At 38.1% G+C, this 14,153-nt stretch overlaps 1 protein-coding gene across 3 annotated transcripts in view; it reads right to left on the bottom strand.

Moving 5' to 3' along the window:
* Window positions 1–14,153, bottom strand: part of LOC106876558 (uncharacterized) — a 262,972-nt gene that overhangs the window by 19,885 nt on the left and 228,934 nt on the right. For all 3 annotated transcript variants that reach the window (XM_014925155.2, XM_014925156.2, XM_052965557.1), the window contains exon 5: window positions 8,502–8,666. In XM_014925155.2, coding sequence (XP_014780641.1) covers window positions 8,502–8,666 — 165 coding nt within the window. The remainder of the gene's footprint in view (window positions 1–8,501; window positions 8,667–14,153) is intronic.

Here is a 14,153-nt window from a genome sequence, read left to right as displayed (position 1 = left end):
TTTAAAGGATATCTAAGTCTATCATATGTAATATATCATTCATTTTTTTAAATAGTAAGCTATGATTTGAAAGAGATTTGGGTGCTATTTCAAGTAGGCTAAGCAACCATGCAGTAGCTATCTCATTGTCTCAAACAGCAGATAACATACCGAATGCAATTTCATCATCATCATCATCGTTTAACGTCCGCTTTCCGTGCTAGCATGGGTTGGACGATTTGACTGAGGACTGGTGAGGCCCGAAGGCTACACCAGGCTCCAATCTGATTTGGCAGAGTTTCTACAGCTGGATGCCCTTCCTAACGCCAACCACTCCGAGAGTGTAGTAGGTGCTTTTACGTGTCACCCGCACGAAGGCCAGTCAGGCGATACTGGCAACAGCCATGCTCAAAATGGTGTATTTTATGTGCCACCCGCACAAGAGCCAGTCCAGGGACACTGGCAATGATCTCGCTCGAAAGTCCTTACACATGCTGCAGGTACAAGTGCCAGAAAGGCGACGCTGGGCACAGGTGCCATCCTGATTTCGCTTACGCTTGCCCCAATAAGTCTTCGCAAGCTGAGTTTCGTGTCCCAATGAAGGAAACGACATTGGCATGGGTGCCAGTCGTCGAATTTAGTTCGATTTCGATTTCACTTGCCTCAACAGGTCTTCGCAAGCAGAGTTTAATGTCCAATGAAGGAAAAGTTTATGATTGTTATTGTTGTTAATCTTCAGGTCAGCCCTGATCAAGCAGACCTGATCAGCCCTGATCAAAAGCACACTAGTTGTAACCAACTCATCATTTTTCCCTATGTGCAGGGAACCCAGGGCCATACTACTTAACGCATCCTTTATTACATCATTAAGGTATGATTTTAGGGAGATTTGAGTGCTCTTTGAAGCAGGTTGACTAACCATGTAGTGGTTCATTTGTTGCTTCAAACAGCTGATAGCAGACAGAGTGATAACACTTAGTGGTTGTTATTGCTGGTGAGGAAATATGTATTTATCATCATTACATATATTAGATGCAACATTCATACTAAAAGCTGGCTTCAATAAAATGACTTTTTGTCTTTTTTTTTTTGATTTTGCTGTTCTGATGTATTGCAGTTTCTTTCAAAATCCATTTTCTTTTTTTTTTTTTTTTCTGAATGTATTGTTGTAAGTAATGTGCTGTATAATTAAGAGTATTATTGTTGTTGATGATGATGGGAGATGTAGTGTATATATATTCCATTGCTAATGGTTGCTTAAGATTCTAGGTGGGTGCTTAGAATTTCTTTTCATGCACACTAGGTCTTTGTTTGGCTTTCTATAAGAATGGTACTTACTTCCATCATCTCAACCACCATCACCACCACCACCACTTCATAATGTAAGCTCCAGCTACAGCCAACATCACCACCATCACCACCCCATTATGTAGTGTCAGGGATGGAGGAAGCCTTGATAGTTGTGATGGTTTTAGAAGTAGTAGTTTTGGCAGTTGTGGTGGTGATGTAGTAATAGTAGTGGTGGTAGCAGTAGTGGTGATGGTGGTAGTAGTAGTAGTAGTATTAGTAGTAGTAGTAGTAGTAGTAGTAGTGGTGAGAGTGGTCATAGTGGTGGTGGTAGTGATGGTAATGGTACTGGTAGTAATGGTGGCAACGGTGATAAGATTGTGGTAGAGAGGTTGTAGTGTGGGCAGTGGTGGTGGTGGTGGTGGTATTAGTACTGCTAGCAGTGGTGATGGTGGAGGTGGAGATGGGAGGATTTTTTTTTTTTGTACTGTTCGTGGTAAAAATGGAGGCATGGTGGAGATGGTGAAAGTTTTTTGTGAGGTAGTGTTCTGAAAAATTCCATAGCAATATCTACCAATAATAGAAATCAATACAAAATGAAGATATTGGTAATTTCAGATAAGGAATTACAACATTGTTGCTGCTGTTGTTGTTGATGTTCCAGCCTCATCTCTTCTACATTTATACAAACATTGCTGCCAACATTAATGTGTGCGCATGCACGCATGCATGCAGATGTGTGTGTGTGTGTGTGTGTGTGCCATGTGAGTGTGATATGTAAGCAGTGTGTGTCTGGAGGTGTGTGTGTGTTATGTATGGATGTGTGTAGTGTGTGGATATGTATGGAGTATCATCTTCATCATTATCATCATCATCACCACCACCATTATCATCATTTAACGTGTGTGAATATGTGTATTTGATGTGTGTGATGCATGTGTAGTGTGTACATGTGATGTATTTTGTGTGGATGTATGTGTAGCATGATGTGTGTGGCATGAGAGTGTGATATGTAGGTGGTGTGTGCAGACATGTATGCTCTGTGTGTGTGTGTGTGTGTGTGTGTGTGTGTGTGGTAACTGACAAAAAAAAACACAATAAATCACAGACTCAGGTAGTTTGGTGTCATAATCATTCACAGGTGTGTAGTCCTCAACTAGTAAGTGATGAACCAGAGGATTATTGGCGAGTTGTGAAGTAACAACAACTATAACAACAACACCATCAATACCTGGTCACACCTTTCGGTGGGGGGGGGGGTCTTATTGGACATGGTATGATGACCAAAGTTTTAGCAGGAAAAATCTTTGCTTCAGGCTAAAGTATGTACTATATAGAGAGAAGAGAGAAAGAGAGAGAGGAGCAGTGAGAGTGTATGTGCCTGTGTATATTGTTTAAGTGTGGAGGCGCAGTGGCCCAGTGGTTAGGGCAGTGGACTCGCGGTTTCAATTCCCAGACCGGGCATTGTGAGTGTTTATTGAGCGAAAACACCTAAAGCTCCACGAGGCTCTGGCAGGGGATGGTGGCACACCCTGCTGTACTCTTTCACCACAACTTTCTCTCACTCTTACTTCCTGTTTCTGTTGTGCCTGTAATTCAAAGGGTCAGACTTGTCACACTGTGTCACGCTGGATATCCCCTGAGAACTACGTTAAGGGTACACGTGTCTGTGGAGTGCTCAGCCACTTGCACGTTAATTTCACGAGCAGGCTGTTCCGTTGATCGGATCAACTGGAAACCTCGACGTCGTAAGCGACGGAGTGCCAACATATTGTTTAAGTATGTACCAGAGAGAGGTAGGGCAAGGGAGAGAGAAACTTATGATCAATGGCAGTTTGACTATGGCACAGTCATTTATTTTGTCTGGCATAATGGTACCCCACACTCTAATTTGAATCATTCCAAGTGGTGTCCTTGTTCTTATTTTGTTCTGTTCTATTAGTTTCATTTAACCTGTTGGCTAATGGGTCTTCATTGTTATTGCTGATCTCACCCTTTCACTCCATTTAAATATTTCAGTGTTTCTTGGAGTTTTCTTATGTATTTTATCCTTTTACTGTACTCAATGTCTTGGGGTTTTTTTGTGGCCAATAAAAGAAATTAAGGACAAAATTCCTTGCAGTAATTAATTCTTCCAGCTCTTTACATTCTGAGTTCAAATCCCACTGAAGCTAACTTTGCTTTCAATACTCCAAGGATCCATAAAACAAGTACCAGTTAATTTAATGAATTTATTCTTCCTGACAAATTGCTTGCTTGCTGCTGCTGCTGCTGCTACTACTACTACTACTACTACTACTACTACTACTACTACTACTACTACTACTACTACTACTGGGTTTCTTATATTCTGTACCTGTTATTATTGGTGTTATAATAATTATATATAGTCTGTTATTATATATATATATCATATATAGTCTGTTATATATATTATATATATAGTCTGTTATTATAAGTTATTATTGTCATTTTGAATGTTCATCAACATTCGTCACTTTTCTTCCTTATGTTGTTTAATATTGTTACTAAAGCCAAAGCTTCCATCTATTTGTCATCATTGTATTTCAACACAAGGACACTAAATTGAATTCACGAGAATTAAAATGGTATCCAATTTCAAAACAAACAACTACTATTACATTTCCATCTATAACAAGTTTAACATAGTAATTTCTAACAGTATGATACATGCAAATATCTTGTTAGCAAGTGAATAATTTCAGTAACATGAGAGAAAAAAAAAAAGTTTTCTTTCTTTGTTCATACATACATTGAAGAACTTTGCTGAAAACTATCAATTTTCTGTTATTTATTAAAGCCATTTTACAACATGGTGAGACATTATCTATATTGAGCTGAGTTTGTCTCTAATAGAAACAAGAAAACTTAAGTGAAATGGAATGTTAGTAAAATAAATGAGAATATGTCAGAGAAAGGATATACAATATATTGCAGTTGATGTATTAGCTACTTAGACAATGGACGTGGGGGAGGGACTTATGAAGAGCATCACATAAAACGGAACTCCTGTCAAACTAATATTGATAATCCTTGCGGATTGTCAATCGAACAACCACACATAAAACAAATCTTCCATTTGCTCCAAAATTATTTATGTCTGTGCATTTATTTACTTCTCCTTCTAATATACATACATAAAAATCAATCCTACACACACAAACATACTAAGAAGCATGTATATACACATACACATTAGCCCATATATATATATATATATATATATATATATAATATATATATATATATATATATGTATATGACAATGATTGGATTGAACATATAAATAATATATAAATACTAACATATAGTATATACATGTGTGTGAGCCTGAGTGCATATCTCACTCACCTACACTCTCTCTCTCTCTCTGTATGCACGCACGCACGCACACACACACACACACACACACACACACACACACACACACACATATAATGTATATATATATAAAAACCCATCCACGCATAAATACAAACAAATACAAACAAATGCAAGTTGCTACACATGAAAAGCATTTTTGCAGTTACAAACAAGAACAACATCACGTACAAATCACATTAGGGACAACATGTACAAAAAAAAACATTATGAACAATAACAACACCATCACACAAAACAAACATATATAGTAACAAGGAGAGAAAAGGAAAGAGAGGGGGGAGTGTAGAGCGGGAGGGAGGGAGAGATGCAGAGGGGGGAGTGTAGAGCGGGAGGGAGGGAGAGATGCAGAGGGGGGAGTGTAGAGCGGGAGGGAGGGAGAGATGCAGAGTTGATAGTGTGACAGCTATTAATAGGGAATATCAAACAAAGTGGAATTATATTAATTACTAGAAATCTAAACAATGACACACACACACACATGCAGACACATACTCTCTCTCTTTCTCTCATGCACACACACACATGCATGCACATACTCTCTCTCTTTCTGTCATACACACACACACATACACACACACGCACACACACACACATACACACACTCACACACACACACATACACACACACACTCACACACACACACACACACGCACATATGTGTTTATGGAAAGGGTATAATGCTGATCTACAAGTAGTAATTCTAAGAAGAATTATATGATGTTTTTAATACCATCTCCAAGTCTACAAGAGGAATTGAACTCACTACTTGTAAATTTTATAGTGTTGCCATGCTACTACCTATAACAACAGGTTGTTCTAACCCTGGGTATCTGTTTTAAATATTTAGTGCACGATATGAGGAGGGATACATGCATGCATGTACTGACATCACACATCCAGTACAGCATAATTGCTTCATTTCTTTCCAACCTTCACCACCCATGTTTCTTTACCATGCAGCATTACACTTCATACACAAGCATCATACAATCTGCCATTCATTTGGAGGGAGATTCCTTTAGTAATCTGCAAAGGTAATAGCCCCTTCAATTTTTTTCCATGTTTTTACCTTTGGTTACCATGCATTTGAAACAACTTCCTTCACTGTTAATTAAGTCATCTAGTTAACAGAAGCTACCACCTACTTTGCCTTTCCAGTATTTGAATTAATTTATTTCATGTATTCGCTGTATTCCAGTACATTTGTTACAAATGAAATCTTCCTTCTCTGTCAGCTGTTGATCCCACAACACCTCTTGAGCAATTATACCCGGTTGAATTAAAAGTTTTTTCATATTTTCACTGGTGAATTTTTAGCAACTTATAAATCCCTGTTATATTATTAACTAGTTACAGCTTGCTGTCCACTTGTTGCTGAGTTGTTTATTCTTCATTTTCATATATAAAGCATGTAGACATTAATTGTTGATTCTTTATTTTACAGCTTTGATTATAAGTGGTGAAAAAAACTGCAACTAGGGCATTTTATGCTCCCTGTGGAAAAAAGGGACAGAGTGCAAGGGTAGCAAAAGAAGTTAAGGATGTGGAAAGGCCAAGTACTGTCAACAAATGTGTGACACTAAAACTAGTTCAGATGTTTCAAGGAAGGTGACACCAGCCTCAAAGACAAACCAAGGTCAGGAACATCTTCTATTGTGGAAGATGGAGCCTTACGTGAAATGGCTGACCATCAGCCAAGCACAAGCTTTCGTAAGCTTAATAAGAGAAATCAGTGGCTTCATTCCAAACAAATTTTCAGAACTTGTTGCCAAACAAGAGCAGTTTGAACAGAAGATTATGTTGTATGTTTGGTGGAATTTCAAGGTGGTGTTGTGTTTTGAGCTTGGCACAGATGGTCATGCTGTGAAATCTAACCTTTATGCTCAACAACTGCAGCAGCATGTGGTGCTTTGAAAGCCTGCTACCTGGCATTGGTCAATCGACAATGTGCACTCCTACTGCATGACAATACCCCAGCACACACTAGCAGTGTGACCAAGCATAAACTTGGGGGCTGGAAGTGTTGCCTTACCCTGCCTGCAGTCCACACCTTGCACAATCAGATTACCATTTTTCTGGGCCATGGCTCATTTCCTGCAGAGGTGGAAGTTCAACAATGTGGATGAGGTTGAAAATGGGTGAAGGGAGTTTTGCCTCTGCTGAGTTTTGAACCACCTTACTCAGATACCCAGTTTATAACCACAACAAGGTCAGCTATGAGAAATTAACTGTGTCACTGTAGAAGGCATTAATGCCAATGTGAATGCTGTTCAATCAATCAGATCAGCTGGAGTTTAACCAAGAAAAAGACTTTCAAAACTTCTATGAAGAATGAAGGAATCTTTAGAAAATAATTCTGTAAAGCAATCTTTTATAAAGCAGTTGTTCCTGTTAGGTTTACCACTGACTATTGATCAACTGACAGAATCAGGGGATGGTATTATCGGTTTTTCACTTCAAGCTTCCTCTACTTCTTTTGTTTCCTTTATCTCTTTAGAGTTGGTGGCATTCTGTATGTTTACCAAGATGAGATTTAGGCACTCACAGAAAAAAAATGAATGTCTTGAAACTCCTTGTTTTTCTGTGTATTTGACTTTCCATTCCAGAAATCTGGCGCAAAACCACTCCTCTAGTTCTCACAGATAAAAAATCATACACAGGGTTGGAATCATTAGACTTGATAAGAATGCTCATTGTTGTATACAACCTTGTTTCTTTCAAACTGCTTCTAAGCAACAGAAAAATGCAGACGCCAGGAATCAGCAGCAACTGCATCACGTAGCACTTCTATAGTAAGCTGCTTATTTTACGTTTATGATTTTTCTTTGAACTCTTGTTTACTTGTGGATTCTGGTGCTGAGTGCATATATAAAAGTGAATATTACCAATTAACAAAAGGTATAGAGACATATAAATATTAATGTGGCCATTCTCACTTTCAAATGTAGCCTACAAATATTGTGTACTGCCAATGACAAACTATTGACAAAAAAAACCTTCTAAGCAAGTAAACATCTGTCAACCAAACTAATGATGGCCTATGTCAGCTAAACTAATGATAGACTGTGTGAGCAAAATTAATAATGGTTTGGTGATCTGTGTTGGCTAAACTAATGAAGGTGTATCAGAAAAACTGGTGATGATGGTCTATGTCAACAAACTAGGGATAAAGATGTTTGTCAGCTAAACTAATTATGGTTTGTGTCACCAAAGGAGGTGATGGTAAAAACAATTGAAGGTCTATGCCAGCAAAATTTAAACAACAAAGTCTGATAGTTCGGATAAGTTTATATGGTGTGAAGAGAGAGGAATCTGTTTCTTGGCTGTCTTGAAGCATCAGATTTCTCATTGTGTTGGTTTTTATTTATCAGCATTACAACTTCACCTGCAATTTTGATATTTACCAGGAATAATGTTTGAGAGAGAGAGAGAGAGTTAGACAAAGAGGGGGATGGAAGAAGAGAAATGGGACGGTAGAGAGAAAATGAAGAAGAGAAGTAGAATGGAAAGAGAACAGAAAGAGGAAGAGATATAGGGGAAGAGTGAGAAAAAAGAAAGAGGAAGAGAGATAGAGCGGAGAGAGCAAAAAGAAAGAGGGTGAGATATAAAACGATAGGAAGAGAGAAACAGAGACAGAAAAGATAAAGTCAGAGAAAAAGAGAAAGAAGGGAGAATGAAGAGAGAGTGATATGGAGAGTGATAGAGAAGAGAGAGGAAGAAAGACATGGAGGAGAGAGAGAGAGAGAGAGAGGTACAGAGATGAGAAAAATCATGGGACAGAGAAAAAAAAGAAAAGAAAAAAAGAAGTATCAGCAGCAGCACCACTTACTTTTCAAGTGCAATCATTTGTTGCTTCTGGTGTTGATAGTGATACATTTGTGCACTCTGTGCAAGCTTGCGGTCTCCAGGGGAGGGCAGGCGTTCTTTGTTGGGGCCAGTCACACCATAGGCTGGGTAATCAACACCTGAACTGGCTTTCACATTGGCCTGTAACCTGAAAAGAGAGACAGGAGCAACTCACTATAGCGTTCACAGTAACAGTATTATGAGGCAGGGTTGTTGTATATTGCAGGATAATGGCTTTTTTTATGAAATGATATCGTATGGGATGGTGCTGAAGATGGTGCTTAATGAAAGGAAAAAGACCACTGAACTACATTAATGTTACTGATGGAGACAAACAACACGAAACTTAGGATCTACCAAAGCTCATGGGGACAAAGTTCCCTGGAGCAGCAATATGAGCTACAGTTTGATTGTGGCCTTTTGAAGAAGAAAAACATAGTCTAAGATAGTTGGCATTAGCTTTCAGATTTGGGTCCTTGGCAGAGATTTGAAATCTCAACATCTATATAGGCGCAGGTGTGTCTGTGTGGTAAGTAGCTTGCTTACCAACCACATGGTTCCGGGTTCATTCCCACTGCATGGCACCTTGGGCAAGTGTCTTTTACTATAGCCTCGGGCCGACCAAAGCCTTCTGAGTGGATTTGGTAGACGGAAACTGAAAGAAGCCCGTCGTATATATGTATATATATATATATATATATATATGTTTGTGAGTCTGTGTTTGTTCCCCCACCATCGCTTGACAACCGATGCTAGTGTGTTTACGTCCCTGTAACTTAGCAGTTCGGCAAAAAGAGACCGATAGAATAAGTACTAGGCTTACAAAGAATAAGTCCTGGGGTCGATTTCATTCGACTAAAGGCGGTGCTCCAGCATAGCCGCAGTCAAATGACTGAAACAAGTAAAAGAGTAAAAGAGTATCTAACAAAGTAGTCTCTCATCAGCCAACCATTCCTTTACTCTATCCCTCCTTTAAACAACTGAAAATGAGCAAGAATGAAAGATACTGCAAAGTTACTGCAGGAGGTAAAGTAGGAAGATTATCTCCTGATGGCATATAACAAACACACACACTCATATATGCACATACATGTAAATGATGTGTGCATATATTGCGTGTATACATACACACACGCACATATACATACATAAATATATATACATACACACACACACACACAAACATATATATACATAAATATATATACATACACACACACACAAACATATATATATATATATATATATATATATATATATATATATATATGTTTGTGTGTGTGATATCATTGTGCATGTGTGTGTGCATATATATAACTTCATCATCATTTAAGGTGGACACACACATATATAATCTACCTACATATATATCTACACACACACACACACACGCACTTATATTAGAAAACCACAGTTGCTATAAATGGAGAAACACATATATGTGCATCTTCACACAAATACATGCATATATATATGAGATTAGCTTCTAGATTAAAACATCTCCTTTAACAATCAATCCAAGAGCAGAAGATTTGTCAGATGAACAAATAGGAAAAGTTAAGATCGATTGCCTTTGGGGAATCCCAGTAACTTGTTCAGCGATTATTGATGTGTAACCTACCTAACAACAAGTTCTCAAGAGATGGCTTTTAATCAAAATAATACGCAGATCAATTTGATGGTGGGGGGTGAATCCTGTTAACTGACATGGCACTAACATATTAAGAAGGGCAAACAAGAAGCTGAAATCTGATGCAGGGAATTCTTCAATTTTATGGAACCACTTGCCAAAAAGATAGATTTTGCTGAGTATATGATTGCTGTATAAAATTATTTTCTGTTAGAGTTTAGTTAATTGAAACTGTTCATAATAAAGATGGTATTTGAAAGGCTAGGTACAGGTAACGTAGAAGCAAGACATTCAGAAGAATTGAATTCTAGCTTCTGCTATTATGTATTAATCAGTTGATTGACAACTTTCATTTACACGACCTTTTTTATTATTCTTATTCTTATTCTTATTCTTATTCTTATTCTTATAATTATTAAGGCGGCAAGCTGGCAAAATCATTAGCACGCTTGATGAAATGATTAGTGGTATTTTGCCCGTTGCTACATTCTGAGTTCAAATTCTGCCGTGATCAACTTTGCCTTTCATCCTTTTGTGGTCAATAAAATAAGTACCAGTTGAATACTGGGGTCAGTGTAATCATCTATACCCCTCCTCCAAATTTCAGGCCTTGTGTCTATAGTAGAAAGGATTATTATTATTATTATTAAATTTTTTTTTTTTTAACATCTATTTTCATGATGGCAGGGGCTAGACAGTTTGGCAAGAGCTAGCAAGTCATAGGATTGTAACAAGCAACCAATGTCGACTTCAGCATGGATATTACAGCTGGATAGACTTCCTAATTCCAACCACTTTACAGGGTGTATTTGGCGCTGCACCAGTGAGGTTACCAAATAACTTGCAAGATAAGAGGACATAACAGTGAGGTGGCTCTATGCCAGATGATAAGTTAAAGTATGATAGAGGGACAGAAGTTGATTACTTGCTTTAGGGGAGCTATATGGCTACCCCAGTTGGGAAAGAGAGAAGATGGTGGTGAAGATGTATCAAGGCATACCCTCAAACAATAAAAAAAAAAAGAACCTCTGTTTTTATTACAGTTGTTTCTAGTACAAAAGTTAAGTATCTTGTTTAAGGAGAGCGTGCACTGATAATATGAGATATAGGAGAATTTCTTCCCTGAAACAGTATCTGCAGCCAAGGTCTTTCCATATATGAGTGTACAGAAACATATTAAATATAACTGCCAAAACAAAAAAAGGACCAAAGGACCTTCCTGAACCATGGGCTCATAAGGCCAGTTTCCCAGATTCTGTGGCATATATATTCTCCTCCTGGATGGGACATCTGTCCATTGCAGAATTACTCACTTTTGGCAGCTGAGTAGATTGGAGTTGTGTGAATTGTAGTGTTTTGCTCAAGAACACAATGCATTGCCCAGTCCAGGAATTGAAACCACAATCTTATGGTCATGAGTGCAACACCCAACGTGTCTCCACAAATATAACTGTAGATATCTATATTTTAATCATTGCTGCATAGTGTGCCTCTGAATAATTAATTCCAGTTTGACAAAGCTTTGCACACATCAGTAAAGTTATTATCTGCTATGTAAATATAAGAATGACAGTCCTTTATGGACAATGAATGTATGAATCAGTGTCCGTGGCTGATGAAGTGTAACGATGCAGACACACTTGTCTTACAGTCTGATGATGTCATTCATAGCTCAATGATGTGTTTCCATAAACATTGTCAAAACGGAGAATTTGTTTCCTGAAACACTATTCATAGCAATGGTCTTTCTATGTGTTAAGTATAACTCGTACACACCTATATGTTAATTGCTGCAGCTTTAGGTGTCTTTTATTAATAGTATTATTAGTTCACTTGTGGAGGCGCAATGGCCCAGTGGTTAGGGCAGCGGACTCGCGGTCATAGGATCACGGTTTCGATTCCCAGACAGGGCGTTGTGAGTGTTTATTGAGCGAAAACACCTAAAAGCTCCACAAGGCTCTGGCAGGGGATGGTGGCGAACCCTGCTGTACTCTTTCACCACAACTTTCTCTCACTCTTACTTCCTGTTTCTGTTGTGCCTGTAATTCAAAGGGTCAGCCTTGTCACACTGTGTCATGCTGAATATCCCCGAGAACTACGTTAAGGGTACACGTGTCTGTGGAGTGCTCAGCCACTTGCACGTTAATTTCACGAGCAGGCTGTTCCGTTGATCGGATCAACTGGAACCCTCGATGTCGTAAGCGACGGAGTGCCAACAATATTAGTTCACTGCTCCTAAATTCCTCAACCAGGAGCAACTGAGAAATCAACAATGGAAAACGAGCCAATGTGGGACTTCTACATGGTCACTTAACTAACAAGAAATAGCAGTAAAATAGCTCTCAAGTTGTATCTTAAACCAAATTGCATTGGTTAATGCTGACTTAGCACTATGTTGGATAGAAAGATAACATGGCCATGACTAGAATACATGTTTGAAATCATATCTGCTTCATCAAGGCTGATCTGAGCAACTCTTGGATGGGTGTGCAAATTTTAATATATTTCCTCATGAAATACTACATCACAGTTTTTCCTAGTAAGCTATCTGCCTTGTCTATCTACTATAATCAATAAAAGCATATGAAATTAGCTCTGTGAGTGCGTGCGTGCGTGTGTGTGTGCGTGCGTGCGTGCGTGTGTGTGTGTGTGCATGTTTATATATATGTTTCACTGCCATGTAGCATGGCTGCTTGCACACATGCATCATACAGTCTACCTTTCACTCTGAGCGAGAGGCCCTTTGTTACCAGCAAGAGGCCCTTTGTTCGGGCTATTCTAGCAGCTATGCTCTCAAAGCATCCACCCCCACTACTGACTTGGTCACTTAAGTAACAGAAGTTATCAACTACTTGTAGTTTTTCCCCTTGGTATGTGATGGAATCTGTTTTCTGTACATCTTCGGTGTTTATTGCCCTGTGCATCTGCCACACACAAAACCATCTTCCCAGTTAACCATCCTTTGATATTGTTGCACCTCTTATGTGTCCATAGCTTCCATCAGGTACATCTTATGGAGTTTCTACCAACACCTTTTCTACAGAACAAGCAGGGATTTGTGATTTGTCTGCCTTCCTAAGACTTTGGTTTTTGACTCACTTAGACTTTGGTTTTATATATATATGATGATATATATATATATATATATATATATATATATCATCATCATTTAACATTCATTTTCCATGCTGATATGAGTTGGATGGTTTGACAGGAGTTGGCTGGCTTGGGAGCTGTCCAGAAACCAATTGTCTCTTGTGACATGGTTTCTATGACTGGATGGCCTTCCTAAAGCCAACTTTACAGTGTGTTGGGTGCTTTTTACATGCCACTGGCTTGGGAGTGCTTATGCAGCAACCGTACAAGTGCGAGTGCATTTTATGTGGCACCAGCACCTACACACACATATATATATATCACTGTACGACCACAAATTGTCATCATCTCCATCGGTTATGGTTGTCAATTCTATTATTAATACAGAAGTATATAGATATATTAAACATGGTAATGTATTAGTATTAATATATATTAAAAAAAAACTAATTAAGTCAAGCATTCACATACTAAATCAAACCCAGCTTTAAAATAGATATTTCACAGTTCTTGCACAAAGAGACATTCAGTTGTTTTGCCGTCTGTTTCATCAGTAATGAAATCTGAAGAAATTTAGTGCTGTAATGGAGGTGAGACTAACCAATATAGTTATATATAACATACGATTAATAATACCATCACCAACAACAAAAATAACAATAAAAGAGTCAGGCAGATATATGCAGAAAATATTATCTGGAGTATTAATAAACGATATAAAATCAAAATGCAGATGCTGTCTTCTTTTTGAAATAGTGAAGATGAAAAAGAGAAATATATACATGCATATGTGTGGTGCATACACACACACACACACACACATATATACATACATATAAATACATACATATATATCTGTGTGTGTGTATATATATATATATATATATATATATATATATATATATATAT

This window comes from Octopus bimaculoides, chromosome 2 (genome assembly GCF_001194135.2).
Source record: "Octopus bimaculoides isolate UCB-OBI-ISO-001 chromosome 2, ASM119413v2, whole genome shotgun sequence".
Lineage (NCBI taxonomy): Eukaryota > Metazoa > Mollusca > Cephalopoda > Octopoda > Octopodidae > Octopus > Octopus bimaculoides.
Note: the sequence above shows the minus strand (reverse complement) of the source record. Positions and strands in the feature narration are given on the sequence as shown.